This window comes from Strix aluco, chromosome 3, assembly GCF_031877795.1.
Source record: "Strix aluco isolate bStrAlu1 chromosome 3, bStrAlu1.hap1, whole genome shotgun sequence".
Taxonomy (NCBI): domain Eukaryota; kingdom Metazoa; phylum Chordata; class Aves; order Strigiformes; family Strigidae; genus Strix; species Strix aluco.
The window spans coordinates 48,096,484-48,120,637 of NC_133933.1; the positions used below are offsets into that span (position 1 = coordinate 48,096,484).

The 24,154-nt window shown below is 37.2% G+C and overlaps 1 protein-coding gene across 2 annotated transcripts in view; it reads left to right on the plus strand.

Annotated features, from left to right (window-relative positions):
• The window catches only part of ARID4B (AT-rich interaction domain 4B), a 93,397-nt gene that overhangs the window by 21,115 nt on the left and 48,128 nt on the right, over window positions 1-24,154 (plus strand). For both annotated transcript variants that reach the window (XM_074818450.1, XM_074818451.1), the window contains exons 3-7: window positions 9,726-9,836; window positions 15,314-15,379; window positions 15,971-16,061; window positions 20,307-20,386; window positions 22,725-22,816. In XM_074818450.1, coding sequence (XP_074674551.1) covers window positions 9,726-9,836; window positions 15,314-15,379; window positions 15,971-16,061; window positions 20,307-20,386; window positions 22,725-22,816 — 440 coding nt within the window. The remainder of the gene's footprint in view (window positions 1-9,725; window positions 9,837-15,313; window positions 15,380-15,970; window positions 16,062-20,306; window positions 20,387-22,724; window positions 22,817-24,154) is intronic.

Genomic DNA, 24,154 nt, shown 5'->3' on the forward strand with positions numbered 1-24,154 from the left:
AAATGAGTACATCATCCCTTTAGCTTTCCCTTTCTGTTCTAATCTAGGAATAAAAGTAAATCCTCCCCCCTTTTCCTTCACAATAATTAGTTTTGAAAGTGGTGTACTAAGTATGAAAATAAACCAAAGCAAGAACTTTTCTTTTGTATGTGCAGAAAAGGCAGTCACAGTTTATGATTTGGAGGCTTTTTAAAAATTTTTTTTAAGGTTCACTTTTTTCCAACTTGTTATGAACTTGCTTCTGAAGTTTTACGCAATAGAAAATAGTTTTAAAATTATAATAAGCAGAAGCTTAATATGCTACAATTTCAGTGAAAAAACCCTACATTCTTAGATAATGATCTGATTTTAATTTCTGTTCACCATTCTTGTTCTTGCTATCAGTTTTAGTATTTTAAAATATTATCTTCTTCTGTTAACCAAAATGTCAGTATTTTTATCAGTTATCTAGAAGAGATTTGCTGTAGAAAACAAAGAATTCCTTTCACATATATGGATTTTCCTCATCTGTGTAGTTACGCTGATTTATTTATTTAGAACTAACTTATTAAAAAGAAAACAATCATTGAGTTATCTTTGCCTGGAGCTAGAAATATTGCCAAAGAATTATTAAATTGTTTTAAAAACAGTGGGGTTTTTTTCTCTTGAGATTTCATTGACTGTTGATTTTTCAGACTTCACATATTAGTCACTTCATTATTTTGCTCAGGAACAGCCTGGACTAGTTTGTTTGATTAAACTATCAAATAATCTTTGTTCCAATCCATTTGGAACACAAGCATATCATTATCATATCATTCTTTTCAGTGCTTTGAAACATCCGAAGTTTTTTATAGCATAAGCAGCATCTCTAGACAGAATTGTGGCACGTTTTTAAAACTGAGGCAAATTATTCAGACCTAATAATTTCAATAATGCTCCTAAGCACTATCTGGAGCTTTTAGTTGGAAAAAGTGTTTGTCATTTGAAAGATTTAATCTAACTTATTTTCAAGTGCAAAACAGGTGTCAAGGACATCCTTTTTACTACATTATTTTACCCTCTAATAACAAACACATTATTGCTTCCTTTTTTTGACTTAAAATTCTTCATGAATACATTTTGGTTCTTGCACTAAATGCATGAAATCTGAAAGAAGTCTTTCAAATATCTGTGACTAAAAAAGAAGTCTTCAGTGAGAAGCTCCTTATTTCAAGTTAATTATTACTTTTAATCTGTACATATGTAGAAACTTACTGTTCAGACTTAGCTAGGAACATACAAAAAAAGTCTGACCATAAGTAATGAAGTTGCACCATTTGCAGTACTGAACTATAATGCTAAATAGTTTGAATATTTAGTTAAACCTTACAGAAAAATTGCAATCTGGTAGCTATGGCAATGATTGACTTCAAAAAAGATTTTATATTCAGGGGGATAAACAGCAGGAGCAGGCATTCAAAATATCTTTCCTTCATGTGGTCTTTCAGCAATACAGAACAAGAGAAGAGACCTGCAGAAGAAATTGTAAAGAACTGGCATTATTTTTATAATGATGGATCAGTAGTTCTGGGGTGTTTGATTAAATAAAACATTTTAAGAGTGATATGCTATACTGATAGAAAGAATACAGATTTCCATTCTTAGGTCTCAAAGTACTAGAGAAACATCAAATGCGTACTCGCCTTTGAGTAAGATATGCATTAGCCCCATTCTGCAGACTTGAAAGTTGGTACATGCCTGCTGGGTTGCATCGTTTTGCAGGAAGTCTGTGACCAAATCAGGAACAGAATCAGAATTCGGTGGGTTTTATTCAGTGTGGTAGGAAAAAAAAATAAATCTAAATACTATATATTTTTTTTTTAAGCATAGTCACCTTTCTGGATTTGCTGTTTTGAATAAGAAATGAGGTAGTTCCAGTTTGAATGCTTGGAAATTACACTACTCAGTAAATTGATGCAGAATCAAGTTGCTTTTTGACAACAATTAGGATAGAATGACTTTTAAATCTTTTTCTTTTAAGTCTTTCTCATTTTCTGAGTAAAGTAGAAATAAAATATTTTTATAACTCTGTAACCATCAACTTAGCATAGTTCCAAAACCAAAAATAATGGGATTACTAGTTCCATACAAATTCAACTTTACGCAGATAAGTAAAAATAATTAAAATCCATTTTGCATTTAAAACAGATACATTAAATAAAGGAAGTATTACCTGTGGTTACTGAATTAAACCTCTTGTTTTGGGTCACTTGATCCTTCATGATCTTAGAACCTGTAAATCCTTTCCACATAGCTCATTTTTATTCAGAGAGGAAAATCAGCTTTTGCACCTTTTCAAGTCCTTAAGAACTTTAAATAAGCTAGGCATTCAACTGATCTAACTGAATAATTTGAAATAAAGAAAATATCCCCTTTGCACCTGTAAAGAATGCTAAAGTTACCAGAAGTTGGTTTAGTATTTCCAGGCATCTGTGCACTAGGTTCTGGTAATTTCCAAGCGGGGAGTGGGGGGCAGTGGCAGAATATATGCTGTATAATGTTTGCTTACAAGACTAGTGAGGTGTTACGTGAAACTTCCTGTAGATTTTCAAATGAAACTTGAAATAGGTTTCATTATAAGAAGCCTGCCCCCCCCCCCCCCCCCCCCCGTCAAATTTAGAAATATTCAGTTTGATCATGATGTTGCTACCATAATTTTGATTTGTGGGCAAAATGTTGATAACATTTCCTTCAGAAATTTCAAAATTGTTAGTTTTGCCTTTCTCTGAAATGTACAACAGTAACAAAACAAAAAAATCAAGCCAAAATCTCATTTTCAGATAGAAGAAAATTTGCCCAAAGCACACTCTTACTCTTGGGCTTTCATGTAATAGGCTTTTCATGTGAAAAAATCATCACTGCCCTTCATTCTGTGTTGTAGTTTGGAATTTTCCAGAAAAATTCCTCCTTTTTCCTGGTGCACTGTTCTTGTTTCTGGGAGGTGGAAGATTGGCTAATGGATTTACTTTTTTGAAGTTTATTTTCTGAGCTTCAATCTTTGTTTCAGATGCTGCATTTGTCTCTGAGGAGTTATGTGCCTCAGTAACATAAGGTTTGTAGAAAGGTTTTAGAAGTTTCTCATCTTTGTCGCTCTGAAAATACATGAGGAATGTATTTGAAATCAACTATATATATATATTATTATCTGACAATTGGAGTATATTAAATGTGCTATAGTAGTAGTTTTTTCCTGAAGATGTTTGCTATTACTGTAAAGTTGAGTGTCCTAACCACAGCAGGTTGAGCTGTAAGCAAAATCTTCCACTCTTACACCCAGTAATTTTCTTTATTAAGAGATTGATTCTGCAGTGTGTGGGCAGATCTCTGCTATTGGGTGGAACTTACTGCAGTTGAAAATATTTAGGGTAATAATCTTTAAGTTAAATTTCTTTGTAATTGGGGAGAAAGTTTTTTTAATGGTTTCTTCATAGTTTTTTCACCTATTTTCATGAAAATAGTTCTTCAGAACTTGTCTAGGAGATACTGGATTTATACTTGTTTTCAAAAAAGTGTTATTTTTGAAAATTGAGTCTTTTTCAAGCATTCATTGCCCCAAAAGTTTCTGAAACCCTATTGAATGACTTTGGGGTGGCTGCTAATTCTACAGTGTGGAATGGGAGTTTTAAGTCACCAGCTATGTGAAGCTTTTGTTCTTTATTAGAAGACTTAAGGATCTGGCTGTGTTTTGGGTTGAAGTAGTGGGGTATCATTTATCATTGGTGGATTTTCCTACTAATCTGTGGGATTGAAGATGACTGTAATTGGAATAGTCAAGTACGTATGTGATGGTTCTGCTTGCAGACTGGGTGCTTCCATCTTAATTTACGGAAGATGCGCAAACCATGAGAAAACACTTCCTCTGGAAGGATAACTTCAACATACCGTAGATGATAGAAAAAAGTTAGCCACTGTTCCTCTTGCTATTGTGGATGAAAAAAATAAATTGGATGTTGAGCCTTATGATGTTTCTTTTTTAAACACAACAATTAATTTGGATGCCAGGTGGGGGAAGAGGGTCTTGAATCATTAACAAGCTTTTTCTGAACCTTTGTTATTGAAAATAAATGGCTGTTAAATTTGCATTTAAAAACTAAAACCAGTCCTTTCAGTAGCTGTGGGATTGTTGGGGTGTTTTTGGCTTCTTGAAAATGTTTCACTAGTTTCTTGACTCAGGAGTCTTGTAGAGTAGATAAATGCTGAATTTTGAATGTTTAATACAAGCTGAAATCCTGGCTCTTCAAACTTTGTATATATGAAAGACAAAGGGAAGGTACAGACCCAGTTTTTTCTTCGCATATTAATCTGAAAGCAGTCCTGCAGGCTTTCCTGCTAAGCATGTTTGCTATGTTTCTAGATTGAATGCTTAATCTTGTTTTCATGTGGTTTACTTGGAACATCCTGTGTGTGGTGCAGAGGAATACAGATTAGGAGATAGAAGTAATATATTCACACACGCTGTATTAGACGTGCTTATAGGCAAGGGACAATGTAAAGCAGTTTTATCAGCTGCTGTATGGCATGACAGACTTTACAAAGGAATTTGAATATAGTAATGCAGCACAGTTGAAAGAGGAGGTGTGAGGATGATTTCATCCCACGTAGATGGAAAATATCTAAATGTCTAGAAAAACTGGAAAACTGACCTCTTTAACAGCCTTAAAAGGTATGTAAAAGCATGATGCTACCATTTTAGATTGCAGCGTTAAAATGTTTATTCCAAAGGGTGCTGGAGGGGTCTGTGTGTTTCCTCCCTCACACTTGGAAGACCAGAACTATTAATACAGATATAAATGTCCAAGTTCCGAAGATGTACAGGTTGTTTTATGATGTGGGCATCTAGCCATTTATCAGTCCTTCCAAGTATAATCAGCTCGAAGGCTGGAGCAGAACCCTTCCAGCAGCCCGCTTTGCCTGCCAAAGAAAATTCAGCCACTGAATTGGTGGAAATTGCTGACTGGTCACCTAGAGACTGCTCCTTATTTAAGTGGTAAACCAGCTTTTCAGCTGCGGCAGCCTGTGCTGCATATAGAAAATCCTGTATGTCCACAGCAGTTGTGAATTGAGATAGCGAAGGAACTATTCATCTGATTTCCATGAATAACACAATTAAGTAGTAGTAGTATGGCGGCTGCCCATGAGTTTGGATTTCCTAACGGAAAGTACAAAACTGCAGGAAGTCCTTCTCTTTTTATCCCTTCTTGCTCACCCAGGAGAACGCCAGAAATCACTGAAGTTGTGTTTTGGCTGTTGATCCAGGACACGCACCATACACGCGTTTCGGCACTGTCCGGAGGAGCTGCAGGCACAGCGGCAGCGCCGGGCCGGGCCCCGGCGGCAGCTCCGGCGGCAGCAGGGCCGGGCCGGGCCCAGCGGGGCGGCGCGGCCGGGGCGCACCGCGCTGAAGGCGCCGGCAGCGGCTTCCCGGTACCGGCTGCAGCGGCGCCCGCGCGCCCGCCGCCGCTCGGTCTTCCCCGGGCCAGGGGGGCCGAGGCGGCACCGGGCGGACCCCGGGTGTCGGGCCCTGGCGCTGCTCGGGGCGCGGTGGCGGCTCCAGCAGCGGCCGGTTCCCGGGGAGCCCTGCTGTGGCTTTGCCCGGCAATCGCTTTAAGGGGACAAATTCAGCTGGGCAGCAATCCGCGCTTAATCTGCCGGAGCGCCCGGCGCCTCCGGGGAGCGCGGGTGGGCGGCAGCGCCCGGCGCTGGCTCGGGCAGCCAGAAACTTCTGGCAGCTTCCCGGCTCGGGCCCCTCCCCTTAAAGCGGCAGGGGCCGCCGCGGGCAGCCGGGCTGGCCCAGCACCTCGCGGGGGGTCCCCAGAGAGGCGCTGGTGCCGGCCTGCTCGTCCGCCGGCCCTGGTGAGCCGAGCGAAGTCACCCGGGCTCTGTTTTCCTCCGGCAGCCTTACCGGAGCTAAATCACGGAGCACCCGTCGCGGGGGAGCTGCTCGAACCGCTGGTAACGCTCAGCAGTCAGCACCCCGCTTCAGCGGGTGCTGGGGAAGGTCTCGCCCCAATCTCTCTCCAAAACGGCCCTTCCGTGCCCCCCGCTTGCTGCGCCCCGCGGGAGCGCGGCCTCCCGGGCAGCCCTCCGCCGCTTTCCCTTTGGAGCGGGATGTCCAGCTCCCGTTGTCACCCAGCGAGAGCCTGCGCCCTTCCTGGTAGCCCGGCCCCAGTCATTCGAGCAAACGAAACGGTGATCCCTCGTGTAAGCGCCCGCTTGGCCGGTAGTTTCGATGAAGATCTTAAATAACAATAATTAAAAAAAAAAAGAGGCAAATCTGGAGATTACCATCAGCTTCACTTTTCCCTTTCTTCTTCCTGTGCGAGCTGAAAGATGTTTTGAGAGAGTAGAGACATAGAAACATAGAGAGTAAATCTGGGGTGCATACTGGAGCTGCTCTGAGAGAAAGCAGTTCATGATCTCATTATAAATGAACGATGGCTTGTGATGGGCATACTTTTCAGTTTCCCTGTTGAGCAAAAGTTTATTGATGGTTTTATGATACGCTGCTGAAAAGGTGATTCTTATTTACAAATTATAAAGTGCAAGATTATTAAATTATTAATTTATTATGTTCCAATATAAAATGTAAATGCAAAATCAGATTATCTTGTGTTTTAAAATAAAATGAAAGCTGAGACTGCAGCCTGGAGATTTGGAGACAGCAACATACGAGACTAGTAGAGTTGTCTCAAAATGAGGTCTTCAATAATTTTAAACTCAGAATTTTTTAGTGTAGGTAGTACAACATTGCATCCCCCTCTTCCCCTTGAAGACCGTTGCAGTGCTACTTGTTAAGATAATTTCAATATGCTTGTAATACCTTTTCCAAGATTACTGAATCATGTTCTCAGATTTTAGCTGCATTTTAACATACTGCTGCTTTTTTTTTTTTTTTTTCCCCTGGTAACTTGCACTGAAAAGCAAAGAAAGAATAAAAACAAATCCTGCCAAAGCATGTCAAAATGAAATAGGCAAAGATACATTCACTCTGAGTGCGAGGATGTCTATTAAATGACGTAAGCACAAAGCAGAGAAGGGATAACAGAAGGGTAAAAATAGCTGTATACTTATTTTTAATCTCTCTCTAATTTTGGTGGAATTGAATAAAACCTGCTTGAGAACAGGTGACTCACTGAGGGTTGGTGAAAATGACAAAGTCGTGGTAAGTATTATTTGAAATTAATGCCAGACTTTGATCATTACTGTTTACTTTTCTAGTTTGCATTCTCTGATGCATGACATCTTGCTAGTTGTTTTAACTTACCTCTTTCAGCTGATACTATCAGTCAGAATGAGGGAAGTATTTTGAAAATTTTAGTTAAGTGATTTTTTTAAAAAAAAGTCCACATAATTTGTGTTTCAGTGGAATAATAAAATTGCAGAAAAATTTCCTATATGTATCCACTGAAGATTTCACATGGTTATTTTAAAAAGTAAAATTATTCATAGCAGTAACTAAAAAAATGCATTTCATCAGTATAAATTTTCCTCTCAAAAGCCACTCCAGTACTGTATTTTTAGTAAACATACCTGCAGTGGTAAGAAAATGGTCCATATGTTTGCTATTCTTTGAAATTATTTACAATGGTAAATATTAACTAATTCCAGTGAAAGGAGTTAGCTGTTGTAACTTCAGGAGATTTAGGCTAGGGATTGAAATTAACTTGTGGTGGTAACAGAAATCTGTTCTTACAGATGTTCATTCTTCAAATGAATGTTCTTTTTGGAAGAAGCTTTTAAAAATAAGCCAGAGTAGTGATAATCACTAATATTGGTGATTATAATAAGAATCTAAAATCCTGTTTTAAAGTTTGATTGTTGACTTGCCTGTTTCTCTGCCATAAACTTCCAAACAGACAAAGATCGGAGCTTCAAGTTGTCTTGGTTCCAAGTAATGGAGACCTTTTTTTTTTAGTTAATATTTAGTAATAGTGAAGAAAAAGTGTTCTTTATTTTCTGTAAGTTAAACTTAACATTATGCGTTTGTCTTTGAGATAATTTGTTTGGCTGTGTAGGGAGGTATAGACTGATACTGACACAACCAGCTCTTGAAGCGTTTGTTTATAGGAGAATTCTAGCTATGTGCATCTGTGTGGACCCATCTGGGATCTTTCTGTCTTGTTAAAGTAATCTCAATACTTCGCACTTTCTTTTAAGTTTGGAAGATCAACTGGCATGAAAGACTGTCAACACTGTAGTGCTGAAAGCATTTCTTCATTGAAGAGTCAGGGAGAGCAGGAGGGATGCTCCCCTCTTAGAGCTTTACTGACTTTGCAAGAGAATGCATTTCTGCTTTCCCCTGTTCAGATTTATATTGTGTGAAGCAGCCACTACTTAGTACGCTTTGCTGAGAGTACTAAGCAAAACCAAGTTTATCACCATCTGAGTCCCTGTTTCAGCATCCTTCCAAGTGCAGTTGCAAAAGCATTGTAGCCTGCCTTGGAGGCAAGTACATTTACAGTCAGACAAGCAAGGAGGGAATGAATTTCAGAATCCCAACAGTCTTAACAGATACCTCATTAATCTCAGTTGAGTTTTATTGTTATTAAGTCTGGAACAGGAACGGGTATGTGTTCATGGATATACTACCACCAGAATAGTATATCCTACTACTCTGCATGCAGTCATGTACTGTGCATGCAGAGAGATAAAGAGAGGGAGGGATGCATTAGAGCATTCATGTTTCTGATGATCTTAACAAGTGCAGATTGATAACAGTTTTCTAGTAGTCTGAAATGTATTCTGTTACCTGAAAATGAGAGGTAGACCTGAACAGAGGCAAGGTAAAAAACATCATTAATATGGAGTTAACACCTCATGTGTCTCGATAAATTTCTGAACAATCATGCACTGAGGCGTTCAGGTACATACGTGTATGCCTTTACTTCTGATGTATTGGAGCTGGAAACAGCCAGTGGGAATTACCTGATGCTGAGCGCAAGCACCTTGGTATCAAGTAGTAGCTCTGAGACCTGTGAAGGAGATTATCTCTATATTCTTCCCACAAAGAGTCTGGATATGTCAGAGTTGCCTCTTCTAAGCTGTGTTTGAATCAGTAGGGGTGCAGAAACATGATGCGGGCTTAGAAAAGGGCTTAGATCTCCCTTCCTAACTCTTGTTTGGGGCTGTATGGAGGCCTGCAGCTCTTGGAAACATACCTCACTCCTGTTGCATGTCACTCTCTGTCTTCTCTCTTCTGACTCACATTCTATGAAGTGATAGTGATGTGGTTCAGATATCTGGCATCTCATCCCCCAGATTACACTGGGAGAGTTTGGGTGAGAGAAGATGGACCTCCTTTGAGGGAATAGAGTAACCTTAAGTACTTGAGGGAAATAAACACCAGTGTCTTCACAAGACTCATCAGATCTTGAGGCAATTAAAGGAGAAGTTAGAACGCTTGGTTGGCCTTCACTATTGCAGCAGGACTGGCCATCTGCTGTGTCTGCAGGTGGTGCAGAGGCTGGAGACTTACATGGTGCTGTTGCAGACAAGTGTGGTGTCAGTTTATTATATTCATGGTAGTCATTGTATGAGCTTAGTGTGGCATTCTGTGTTTATACTGCTGTGATATACATATGTTGTCAAGTTAAGTTTTATTGGGCTGTTTTGTAATGCTCTGTCCACAAAAGCTAGCAAGACCATGACAGCTATATTGCTAGTGGCCAGTAATTAAAAACCAGTTGTTTTCCTTTCTGTTCCAGGCCATTGATGAGCCTCCCTATCTCACAGTGGGCACTGATGTGAGTGCGAAGTATAGAGGAGCCTTCTGTGAAGCCAAGATCAAGACAGCAAAAAGACTTGTCAAAGTCAAGGTATGTGGTTTTCCTGCAAAGACTGTTTTTGAGGAAAAAGTCATCAATGTTCAAAATAGCACTATATGAAACTTCTTTATAGTTTCAAGACAGCTAAGAGGCTGTCCTTTCCTTGGAGACTGGCAGTGCAGTCTTTGAAATAACAGCTTATTTTTGTTGGGAGGGAAGGGCTTCCCCCCACTCCCACACAATTAAATATGTTCTGTTTCTTTCACTGTTTTGTCATCTCCTTGCATCCAGTATTCGTGGCCTTCAATGCCATAGGCTGACCTTAAAGTAATTGATCAAAATATGGCAAATGTAGGCTTATGTATCAGAGAGTATTACCAGAAAATAGTTAAAACTCCTCAAAGTAAGTTCAATATGGTTTCTTTTACTTCAGGAGCACAGGCCACTGCCATTTAGCATTGGCAACTAGATAATGCTTCAGGAATAAGATGAAACCCTGCTGTCTTACAACAAAGACTTGGCATATTGAGTCCTACAGAATAGTAGGCAGGGGATCTCACATAATCTTTATGATGACTAGTTAATGATTGAATGAATCAATATAAGCTCCATGCAGTACAAATAAAAATTGTGGAGAGGGAATACAAGAGATACATTTTAACATCTCTTGAAAATTCAAAGTATAATTTCTAGAAATAGAGAACAATGTTTGGGCTTGTTTTTATTATATATAGTAAGTCTACACTGCAAAATGGCCTTATATTTCTGTTTGGGTAATGTTGTCCTAAAAGCTTCTAATCTGGGAACAGGTACTATTTTTCTGCTCTGCCTCTTAACCTCATACAGAAATATAACAGCAAGGATCAAAAGCACTTACAAAAAATAAATTAGATTGTTGTTCTGCAACAGAGTTATAGTGGCAGAATATTTTTCTTATATCTACTGTAAATATAAGTGAAAATATGTGAATTGTGAGTGGTGATAACCTGTTATAAAGAGCCTCCATTATAAACTGTCATGCATTGCTTGAGTCTACCCTCATGCTATGGCTGGTTTTTAGTATGTATGAGGGAGAGAAAAAGCCCAAGTGGGCTTTTTTTCCCAAAAGCCCTAGCAGGAAGGACTGTTGTCACTTATTTGATAATAATGTTAACTATAACAAGAAAATGTTAATCTTAAATCTGACATCTTTAAAAAGCCTTTAGAGCAAATTAGTGGTCTTTTCAGTTCATTAGTCATAACTCTTACCAGCATCAGCTGGTTTATGTTTTACAGCACCATTGAGTTTAAGCGACTAAGTATTGGTATTGAAGCTGTTAAGTATCAGTATTTAAGTATGGGAATTGTGTTGTGCCTAGATCAGTGAAATCTTAACTCCTTTCAGTTCTTTAGAGGTCTTTCAGCCCATCTTCTTAGATGTCCACTTGCACTTAAGGTTGTTCTTCATTAATAAATATTTTCTTATGGATTTATTACTTGCAGATTGGTCACTGCAATGTTTTGCAAAAAGATCTTGAAATGAAATGGAATAGATTTCCATTTGTTTGGAAATTTGTTTGTGGAGGCTGTGCCTAAAGCCCCATGGATTCATGTTTGTCTGTGTGTGTCTTAGCTGTTACTGTATAGCTTAGGGCAGTTAAGCCCCAGTACTGTTGTTGCTTTGTAATGTGATTTGTGGTTGAGGGTTTTTTTTGTGTGTGAGTGCAGTAACAGGATCTGGTTACATTGTCTTTTCTCCACCAGGAGTGTATATTTCCTAAACTTAAGTGACCCCTTAATTTTCTCTAAAAATCTTTTTAACTCTTTCTGGCACATGCAGACTTTCCCCAGTATTAGCTCTAATCAAGATTCTTACTATCAGGTGTACTTGGTCTGGAATTTTGGTAGTTTATCTGCTGCATTTATTTACCACTTGTTTAACAGTTTCTTCTGGCCCCCATACATTTTTATGCCTAGTCTCCTTGGTCTGCTAGAACTACTAGAGGAAAAGTAAAGTCAGTTAACTTTGTAACATCAAGTTTTTAGTTTGAAGCTTTCGTTTAAGTTTTATAACTAGATCCTCTGTCAAAAAAGGAGGATGGTAACAGAATTTTTTCAATATGGAGTATGTCATCTTCAGGCAAGTGAAGTACATTTAATTGTGTCTCTTACCTATTCTGTCAAATTCTGCTTCCTAGAATATTTTGAGGGATACCTTCCTAATAATTTTTCTATCATCAGTATAATTTAATAACCTCATTCAATATATCGCAAGTGCTATGTATTTATTATTTCAGTATCAGTAGATACTGTATCTCACAGTTTAGCAGTCTTTGGCAGGTTCTGTACATGGTACAGTATTTTATATTAACAATGTAACCGCATTACACACTTCATCATGGAAAGTAGTAAAATTTAAGATTTGCCTGGACTTCTGAAAAGTGTTGAAGGCAGTACGGCTTTGATTAAAGGGCAAGACTTTTGGTGTTAGAAGAGTGGTAGTATTGTCCCTCAAACAGGGTTCGTTACCCGGTGTGCAAAAAGCCAATCTTAGACACAGAGCCGAGATACCAGTTTATTCCATATTTGCGCAAAGATGGGTGCTAGGTGGTAATTCTACAAAGCTAGCACACTACACAAAAGAACTTTAAGGTATTTATACACTTCAGTCTACATGAGTACCCATTTACTATAATGACCATTGGTTAGTTTCTTACCACTTTATCCCTCATTGGTTAGTAACATTCCTCATCTCGATTTAAAGTTACAGCGTGTTTTAATTTTTCTGTGCAAGCTTAAAGGGTGAGGGTCTTTATTCGGGCAGGGGTCTTCAGAGAGGGGATGTGATTTTTTTACTACTATAGTGAGGATAGATCCTTCAAAGGACACTCTAATCTCTAAGCTGATTTATGGTATACAATTTTAATGAGCTTCCATATTTCAGGATCTTCTTCTTCAAGGGCAGTAGCTCCTGATTAGAAGTTCCTCACCAAATCATTGCTGACGTTTAAAGAACAGACTGACCTAACTGATACATCCTATATGTCCTTGTATTTGACGAGAAACATCTGTATGGACTACAATACGTCCTATATGTCCTTGTACTTGATGAGAAACATTTGTTTGGGCTACAGTAGTTCACTTCATCTTCATAGAATCTGTTATAGCGTTTCTTAGAGAGCTGTTTAAGCCAGTTTATTTTGGCAGTGTCTCCTAAAACAATTAGCACCATCATCCACACCCACTTGTATTTGGGCACTCTCCACCAAAGTTTCAGAAGAAACTTGTTTTCTGTGTAGGACTTTATTAAACAGAAACTAGTGAAGCATCTGCTGTATAGAACCTACCAGGACTTGTCTTTTCAGGGTGGTAAAGAAAAAGGGAAATCCAACTGAATCTAAATGGGTTGATGATGTGCCAAATGTCTTAATCTTTTGCCTGAGACAGAAAGTATCCACACTGACAAATACTATGGGCATTAAGCTAACAAATACCCAGATCACTTTTCTTAGCTTCAAGAAAGGCCAGTGGTGTCACACTGAGTTTGGAGTTTGAATATTTCTGCTAATAACCAGTATTTTTTTGAGTATGTATGAGTATCTCAAGAAGCAAAAACTGTTGGTATCAAAAATCTTCTTCCCAAAAAGAGTCAAAGCCCTGAGGCATCTTTAAAAAGGAAAACCATTCTGGAATACACAATAGCAATTTGCTTTGTTTATGTTTCCTCATAGTACATTGTGGCTTGCTCATGGTTTTGGATAGAGCTCCTTTTTGCTGTAAAATACATTTAAGATAATTACAGAAAGTAAATAAAAACAGATGTCTCTAAATCAGAATTGATGTACTTGATATTTCTTATGAGCCAGTAGTGACCGCAGGTTTCAGATTACTTTGCATCTGAACTGAACTTTTGATTTCTAGATAAATCCCTGAAAGAAGAGGAATAAATACCTGTATCTGTCGGGCTGAAGTTCAGAAGGGTAGTCTCTGCTCAGTTAATTCTTAGCCTGAATCCTTTGTCTGACTTTCAGGTTACAAAGTATGATTTTGTCTGCTTGGTGGACAGAAAGTATTTATCATCAGTAGGTAGGATGATGCAGCTCTGAAAAAAACATATTTTCACAACAGTATGTATTGCTGTGGTTCTAACAGAAGGTGGACAAGGTGACTGTTTCATGAAATAGAATCTGGAAGGCAGTAAAGCATTTTAGTGCATTTGCTTTCTAATCAGCCAGTCAAGGTAGGCTCTCCTTATTCCTGATTGTAGGTGCTGTTCTCAGCTCTTTGCTCATTTCAAGGTTTACAGAACTCCTTAAACTCTCCTCCTAAGGAGACTAAGTAGGAGAATTAGTGTTAGAGAACGCTGTTGTTTTGAAGGAAATTTTGCTATTGCTGTGTGCTATGGAAAACTCTCAACAATAGTGAGAACATAACCTTGGGTACACTTGTGAACTAAATCTTCAGATTTAATGTATGATTGCTGTAGTTGAGAGTTACCATAACACAGCTGAATCTCATGTTACATTCTTACTGTGAATACTAAGTAAAACAACACATACTTAAACCAAGTAAGTGTGTTCTGGTGAACACTAGAACATCACTTGTGTGTATTAATAAAATGTACATATGTACATAAAGTGTAATGTCAGAAGTTTCTCAGTTTCCGTGAATTTTAAAAGCAGAGTGGAAATAAAACTTTAGGTGTAATTGCTAGGAAGATCCTGTGAGTTTCAAAGGTGCGACCAAGTTAATTTTGAGTGAAATGAATGGTGTGAATATCTGTAGCATCTGATACAGGTAACTTAATCATACGTTTGAATTTCCAGACGATTTTTTTCTGAGGACAGTATGTGTAGCATTAAAGACACAGCCAATGACATGGGAAAATACCTTGGAAATATTTACGGGATTTACTTACTCCAGTTTTGGAAGACTGAAAAGTTAGCCATCTATACATTTACTTCCAACTAACTAGCGGTGTGTAGGTTAGGCTGACATCAATTGAAAGGTTGTTTGGGTTGTTAATTTTGTTTAGTTGACAGTGTCCTGACTTTTTTGTGTGAGTCTTTCAACTGTGAGTGAGGGAAATGCACTTCAATAAGCAAAAGCAAAAAAACCAGATGATATGGGGTTAGATACAGGTGCTAAAACTGTTTGATTTCAGACCACTGAAATATAAATGTTTCTTAAAAATTATTTATGCTCTCAACTCTTGAAACTTTCTCCTTTCTTGGTGTGGTACTACATCAGTACAACTGAAATCTTTAAGAGAACTGCAGAGGTCGTTCTGAGCCATTCAGCATTGTTAGTAAACTGTTGTTTGTCACTTCCTTTAGAGGTAATGGTTCTATTCTGAAAGGTAAAAAATATTTTAGAAGTTTTGATGACTACGAAATTTTCTCCTCATATTTCTAAAATATATGAATGAAGCTGTTTTCAGCAGGTGGAATGGTGACTAAGATGAGAGTAAGAGAAGGGCTATTAACATCTGCATGTGCTTATGCTGCTCAATTGTATCAAGTGATTGTCAGTTGAATTATATTTTTTAGGTAACATTTAGACATGATTCTTCAACAGTGGAAGTGCAGGATGACCACATAAAGGGTCCGTTAAAGGTAATAAATTTGTTTTATATTTTGCTAACACTTTGAAAAGCATTCTTTTTCAGTATTTGACATAAATGTGTATATGCAGTATAAGGTGGAAGTGGAAGGTTCAATTTATTACACAGGCTAGATAGGATCACGAAGCATAAAAGGTGGTGCTGCAAAACTTGAGTTGGTATACTCTTCATGTTAACTTTTTCCTTTGTAGTTGAAGTGGATGTAGCACACAGGCTGATGCAAGCCTCTTTGTTCTTTTTGGCCTTAAAGCTAAGAAGTTTGGCTGGCTCTGATTTTTAGTCACCGTTGATTTGGAAAACTCAGCTGGAGGATTTGATGGGCAAGCTCTTATACAAGAGAATGACATCACTCAAATTGGTTCTCGTTCCCCACCTGCTGGCAGGAAATAATCAGCTCGGTTGGTTTATTTTAGAGGAATGAAAGAAAGAAGTTTTGAGGGATATAAATATATTCAAGTGAAACTGTATGGTATATTTAACATAGAAATAGGTTAGAAATTAACTCTGTTTGCTAAATACAAAAGTGTTAACTTCATTGCCTGTTTTAGAAGCTCTCTAGTGCTAAGTGGCTTTTGTATTTTAGGTGGGAACTGTTGTGGAAGTGAAGAATCCGGATGGAACATACCAAGAAGCAGTTATCAACAAATTAACAGATGCAAGTTGGTACACTGTAGGTAAGAGAAATAGTTATGTATTTGAATAAAACTCATGACTTAAAAATAAGCCTGTGGCCTGGACATGTCTTAAGCATGGTAAGAGATTTTTTGGAGATGCTTAGGTGTTCAAAGTTTGTATAAAACCCCCAAAACCTAAGGTTCTTATTCTGAGTTTTTATAAGAAACTGTACCCCTCACAATGTGAAATTGGGACCCCAAATAAAGACCTCGTTAATTGCCCTAAAATTGGTAAGTGCTTCTTAGATATTTAGCATACTATTGTTAAATATTTTGTAGCAGAATGTGCTGTCATATGTCCTTAAAAAAGGAAAAGTGCTTTTAAAGCACAAGGTGCAATACTTATTTTTCCCTGCTTTCAAACTTAGCCCTGATAACAGCTGCTGTAAAAAGACATAGCTTGTTTTTTAAAAAAGTCTTTTCATATTTGTTTTCCCTATTTTCTCATGTGACATTTCAGACCTTAGATGATGTTTCCACATGCCTGCAGGTTGTTTTTTTTTTCCTTAAAATACTTTTTTTAAAGGCTTTACTTCCATGGGTTTACTTGCTGGTATGTACCAGCAGGTCAGTCTGTCTTGGGGAAAACTGGTCAACTGTAGAATTATAACATATATTCCATTTGTGCACTGGTAGTCTTAAAGGTATGACAGGAAATGTATTTTCTCAAGAATCAATACATACTCCTCTCCTTGGCAGATAACTGGGTCATGGGAAGATAAAGAGCAGGTCTTGAAAGAACCTTAGCAAGACTTAGTTGTTTTGAGATATTAAGGCTTGTTAATGACGAAGTGATGTTGAACAGCTAGGGAAATACTAACTTTCCCTAGTCATAGTCCTTTTAGAAAGGATTAGAGCTGGAAGTTTTTCTTGTTGAAGAAGTGGGATGTATGAGTAGAGGAGAGATCAGGTTAGGATGGGGTGAAACATGAGGTATAAAGACAAGAATTAACATTATAGATAGTGTTTTGGTAATTAATATAGAAGTGGATCAGATATGAGAGCTTTTAAGAACAAAATGGCATAGCTGGTGTTAGAACTATGTTGTTAAAACTATGTTGTATGTATATGTTTATGCTTCTGAGAAAGTGTGAGGTTAACAGTTTAGCAAGAAGAATAAGATAGGAGTCCGTGCAGATTAAATTTTGAAGGTAGGTGTCACAGAGTTGCAGTTTGTAAATCAAAGTAGATGTCTGTCAAAAATCCTGAACTTGAGAAATAGGAAGAGGAGATACAAGAGTTGAGACTGAAAACCATATTTTGTAGATAAAAGTAGACAAAAGCATGTTGACCTTGCAGAATCAGTAAAAGTAGCACAGCTGCTGGCTATGTAATGTACTTTGAGAGAGAAGTGACTCTAGTAGTGGATGATTAGAATAATCTTTCTCAGGAGGGTGAGTGGCATGAGACTGAAATTCTCTTTACAGACAGTGATGACTTTGGAGATCTGAGTGAAAGCCCTACTTCAAGGGATAGTTGCCATTACCAGATTTCAGAATTAGTACACATCTTAACCAGCAGTTACCTCATACTGTTCTAGCAGTTGTTGAAAAGTATCTAATTACTTGCATTGGTAATGATTTTGTGAATAAAATTACTATGATTTGGTCAAAAACTTTGTGAAGGGACAGATAGTTCTGAAGTTATACCCTTCCAGAAGTTGTTCCTTAAGACTATTTATGCCACTGCAGCAGTAGCATGTAGAATTTAGAGGAATAGCCATTTTGGGGCTGCTTGGGAACTCTTTTCACACTGAAGTATGGCCAAGGTTGCTTTAAGAGCATCCCCGTCTATCTTATATTCATAAGATATTGTCTGAATAGAAATTGTACATCAGTTTGTTTATATGTCTTTTTGGTGCTACTACTTTCCTACCAAAGGACGATAGAAACTAAATTAAATTTAAAAAAACCCCAAACAACTGATGCAGCCTTTTAAAATTAGTATAGTGCAGTTATATAAACACATGAAGCGTCCTTAGTTTATTTGCCTGTCCTATAAAAATTCCTCAGTTCAAGGAATTCATGGTAAATACATACTGTTTTGTCATTCATATAAATGTGTCTTTAGAAAGTCCAAGGATACTCTTAACATTTAACTCTGTGTTTACTAGGAGGAAAAAAAAAAAACATAGGACTGTTTGCTTTGCTGAAAATGCAGAACTGTGCATGTTCAAAAGTAGTCTTAGCACCTTCTGCACTTTTTTGTCATTACATTGCTTTTTCTCAGAATGCAGTGGTTTTATTTGCATTAAGTTGCCTCTTTTTTTCCTTTTCCTTAGTTTCAGAATAGCTGTTTTTAAATGCACTACACTCCTGTGTGTCTGCTTGGTAGATTGTTTTGAGGATGTTCCATTAGATTAGAATGTCATATGTATTGCAGCCATATGTGCTATGCTGGCCACACAGGTCTTTCAGGGAGGTGAAGCTTTTCCTTTGAATGTATTCATGTTATGGAACAAGATTAAGAACCGCTCTGGCAAGCCACAAGCAGATTACCACATAGGATACATAATGTGGCTACCTACCTAGCTTTGAATAGGTTTACCTCTGTTGTAGTCAGCTTATCCCTTGAAGTGGATAGATTTTTTTTTTTTTTTTTAGTCTCTCATTATGTAAGGAGACTATTATGTTAATTAACACAAACTGAATTAGGAACCTGCTGCCTTCTACTTCACCTAACCAAGGGGGGGCTTAATTATGTGTTGACCATTTGAGATGCAACTCCAAATCTATGTGTTTTCTTGTGCTGTTCTTGCCCTTGATACTTTTCAACAAATTTTGAAGTGACAGATGTGCATCTGTAACTGATACTTTATCACTAAACAGTACTCAACAATTACTGTAGTATAAAACACAGACTGGGGAATAGTAATCACAAGGGGAAGTCTGTTCATCAACAGTACTGAATTTAGAAGTAGGCAAAAATTACTTTTATACCAAATAAATACTAGTCAAGAATTTTGAAGTACCTTTTTTTTTTTGTATTTTTTTATTTAAATTAGTAAATGTTGAAAATAGCACCCACTATCTGAAAGCCAGATGTGGCTGAAAATTAATCTTTCTAATCTTGTCAGGCATCTTTTGCCAGTTGACAGCCTATCACTGTTATTTTGACTCTTGTTTGTGATAGTGTTTCCGTATTTTTAGTTTTTTACCACATGATTGAATTCTAATGAGACTGACAGAATCAGTCTTGGCAGTACTGTTGATGGACAGAGGAGAAGATTTGAATGAAGGTGAAAGACATGTTAAGAAATTGCTGCAACTTTTAATGTAATTATTTTAATCTAATCTTGGGGTTGTTTCTGTGCCCTCAAAAGTCTTCAAGGTCACTGCAGTGTGGGAACAAGAATATAATTGTTATCACTGTTGGGAAGGGGAGAGGAGATGAATTCTTGTCTCCCTGAACAGCTTAAGCATAGCGAAGAACTTGTCACCAAGTTTTCACCTGTTAAATATCTGTAGAGGACTTGACAAAAGCTTACATTTTTTATGACCAGTTTACCAGCTTCTGAAGATTCCACCTTGAATGTGTGCAGACCATTTCAGGATTCAAGAGGATAAAGTATGTAGCTGAAGCCAACTGTATTACAAACTTGTTTCCAGTTGACCTATTGATAGCAGACGTAGCAGGAAGTCCAGAAGCCAGGAGCTCCACAGTTCTCTCACTACAGCTGGTTTTGATGATTGTGTGCACTTCAACGATTTTATCTTCCTTAGGCTGATGTCACTGTTGTTTTATAGCGTAGTTGAATGAAGTCACTAGAGAAAGGTGTTGAACTTTCCTGTAACATGAAACTGTAACCTTTTTCGCAAAATCCCATTTATGTTTCTCCATAGTAAACATAGCTCTCCTATTTGAATATTGTAGTTCTGGTTACATAGTAAAGTTCTGTAAAAATTGAAAATGCATGAAGAATAGTTTTTCAGTTCTAGCTTGCGTTGATTTTTAATTTTGTGTCCTGATCCATGAATTGTTTCAGCTGCTGATTACTTAATGTTCCATTTAACGTATGCAAGCATGGATTAGCTCTGGTGAGACAGCAGCTAATGTATTTGGTGGATCTATGCGAATGATTTACTGGATATGCAGCAGTATCCAGGTACTGCTTTGTTTTAAGGACTGGCCTCAAGAATATATATCTCATTCTTTCTGATACCTCAATCTATCACTTACTGATACTGTGATTTTAAAAAAAAAAATTTTTTTTTTTTTCTTGCCTCACTTCTTACCTGGTGACAGTATTTGATGATGGTGATGAGAAGACTCTTAGACGCTCTTCCCTGTGTTTAAAAGGAGAAAGACATTTTGCTGAAAGCGAGGTAATTGAAGAAATTTTATACAACAATTTTTGTATTTAGAAAAATTTTAAAGTGATATTTTTAGTACCTTAGTCTTCAGTGTGTTATGTACATCCATGCTAAAAATGGGGATTATGTAAAATATGGTCTACAGGGTCTGGCTTACTCTTTTTTAAAATCAAGAAATACAATTAAATTTCACCAAATTCTGTAAGTTAAGAAACAAAATCGGCATTTTGTAGATTTCATGTCTATATTATTAATTGTTTATAGATTGTAGATCACACAAAAATCCTGTGATCACACAACTACTTTGCTTTATATAAAAAAATTATCTGTAAGCATTCAATTGGAAAATTTCATTGGTACGTGAAAAAATTAATGTACATCTTTGGACATAATTAAGTTCTGCTGGATTTTAGGTAGGTGATCAAGTCTAATTTGTAATAGCTCATAAACTTGAAAAACCACTATTCTTTTAAAAGGCAAATTATAAGTTGCTGTTATTGTTACTTTGAAGACAGTTATCAGTATTTTGAAGCTGGTTCATGTCTTAAAGGTGACTTGCATATTAAAGTATGCAGACATTTGTAGCAAATTTCAAGTAGTTGAAATTTCAGAGTGAGGGTTATTCCTCCTTATTATGTAAGACAATCTGGACTGATGGGGCTATTTATGTAAACACGTTAGCTTACTGGAAAGTACTGAAGACAGGGGTTTTTGCTATACATAAATATGCTTTATAATTACAGTCAACTGAGCTTGTTGCCTGCTTACTGCGTTCTTGTGAAGGTTCAGATACCTTCTAGAATCCTAAATCAGGATTACACATATGTAAAGAAGAGGGCCTAATTAGATGCCTAAATCTGGATTCAGATAAAAATGCTGTAATATTAAAGATTACATTGTTCCTTTGATTAGCTCTTTGTTATTAAGGATCAACACTCCTGAAAATTAAATTGCTTCTGTTTCATAAATACTATTTTAATATGGTTTTAGGAGTTTACTTTATAGTAAGCAGGTTGAAAATTTTAGTCTATTCATATTGCTTTGCAACCTGTTTGGCTAAATGAGAGTAACCTCAGATTATTTTGTCAGATTCAGAGACATCTTACATTCAGGTGATTCCTACTTTTTATTTTATCATCATTCTTACTGTCTCAGATTTTGATGTCTTGCCAAAAGTCACTGATATGCAATTCATTGTAACCAGCCCTCAATGAAACGTTGTGCATTTCCAATAATTACCTCATGACTGCATAGCTACTCAGCAACGAAAACTGCATCTCCAGTTTCTGTTGTAATTAGACCAATTCCACAGCATCGTCTTGTTCTCGTGTTTCTTAAGCTTCATCTCTGACTTCCCAAGTGTGTGGGACCTTTTAGGGTATCCACCACGCTCAGAAGTAATCATGTATTTACGTTAAGATTTAAGAAGACAGTTTTATTGTCTTATATATCCAGTTCTGCCTGATATGTAATACTTTTGAGATTCTTATTCATGTTTCACGTCTAAAAATTCATACACGACTCAGAAGTGTAATTTGGAGGACCATGTTTACTTTGGAAGGGTTTATGCCTTCTTTCAAAGAACAAGTGCCTATACAAAAAACTCTGTGTACCAGGAGCCTTCAAATCTGTAATGGTTATCATTTAAACAGATAACAGCAGTCTTAGGGAAAGAAGATACTGCATGTCCATGAAGTTCTTCTGTTGACCCTTTAGCATTCTCCCTGAATGGAGAAGGTTCTTCTTTATTTCCCTCTCCTTTTGTTTTGATGTTAATAGAGCATCACTTAGCACTCTCTCAATTATCAATATAGCAACATCTTTAAAATTGTTTTAGAATCTTTTTCTCCCATTTCAAATTATGAATTGCTAACAAAAATACAGTTAACTTGTCATGTTTGCTGCCACTGAGTTATCTTGCAGTTTCATTTCATAGGGGACCTTTGTTCATTTTTAAGTAGATGATTGGGTGTTTAGTCTGATGGTAGGAGAGGCAGAAAATTCATCCTGCAGAGATGGAGTATCCCAGGTCAGCAGAATACCTGATACTTAATTCTTTGTTTGAATGGTCCAAAGACAGGACTTCTGGGAAGAATTGTCTGTGTGTGTTAGACAAAAGTTAATTAATCGGATGTGGGGACAAAGTGTTTAAAAAAAAAAAAAAAAAAAGCCCAAACAAAACACATTACTTTTTTTAAATTAGTGATCTCTGCTGTATTTCTTTTGTAATGAGAAAGTCTCTTTATTGACAAAAATTACTTTAATGAGATTATACAAACTTATGGTTTGGAAAATAACTTATGCAAGGTTTTTCATATGTTTATGTACATGTATTTTTTAATTTCAACAGACACTAGATCAGCTTCCACTCACAAATCCTGAACACTTTGGGACTCCTGTTATAGGAAAGAAAACAAACAGAGGAAGGAGATCCAATCATATGTAAGTTTAACATCTTTATATCTGTGCTGTTTGTATTCAGTTCTGAAGCTTTTGTTGTGTGTGGAGTTTTATTAGTTGTGGGTTCAGGCTTCTCTTATTCAAAACCAGGAAGCTATATGAAAAGTGGTGTTTAGCACTCAGACTGAAAGTCAGTTTTACATGTATTGTTGCGTGCAAGAATTCCAAGTCTTCATGTAATCAGTATTTGAAATAGTACTGGGTATAGGCAAGAGGTTTTTTCTTGGTTTTGTTACTTAAGTGAAAAAAGAAAGTGACATACCAAGTGGAAATGTGTTGTTAAGCTGTCTTCAGAAGCTTTTCTGTAGTAGCGTATTGGTATTATAAAACGTGTTGGACTCAAACTAAAACCATTACAATGCAGTCTTTGCCCAGCTGATACAAAGTCTTTGTAGAAGGTAGTAGAATCTTCATGTAGACCTTTGGTTTCTCATTACAGGTTCTCTGAAGGGCTTTTAGAAATAGGTTAACTGTATTATGGTTTGCAGCAAAGTTTATTGATAGAAAAATAAAGTTCAAGAATCATGACTTGATTTCCTAGGTGCCAAAATTCTTGGTAGTTGTGATCTTGAAAAAAACACTGTTAGATACTCCACTGACTGTTCGGGGGGGGGGGATGTTTGTGGGGTTTTTTGGTTGATTGGTTGGTTTTGGTTTTTTGTCTTTAAAGCTTTGAGGTGGCAGTGGCTGGAGTGGGAAGGGAATTTGCATGCTTGGATTGTCCTGATGCTCTGTCTTCTTGATAGCTTGAAATCAGTATTGCCCTGTATATGTTGGGGTACTATAAATTTACTCAATTATTGATTGATTGATTTATTTGTGATGTATTGAAGGAAAATGATGGAAAAAGATGGCATATACCACAGAGAATGCGATCGCAGCATTCTTGGTGTCTGTGACTGGGTTGTTGTCTTCTCTGTTTCCCTAACTGTACAGGACAATATTATGACAGAGACAACACCTTTATCTTTATCTTATGATTAATACTCACCCAACTGAGTAAAAAGACAAATTGCACAGATACTGGTATAACTGAGCTAGGTTGTTGTCTCTCTAAAATAGTCCTGGCTTTCTCTCTAGTCCTTCACTTCTTTGTCTTCTCACAAGAGATTCTCAGACCCCAGAAAGCAGCCTGAAAGACTTTCATACCGTGTTTTAAAAGAAATGACTACTTTAAAAAAAGGATGTTGGGGGGAAGAAAACTCCAATGCTTTATTAGCACTGCAAGTGATGATGTAAAATTAGGGTAGGGAAAATGAAACATAATAATTCACCTTAGACTGTAAATCAGTTATCTTCTGTTACATGAGTGCTAACTGT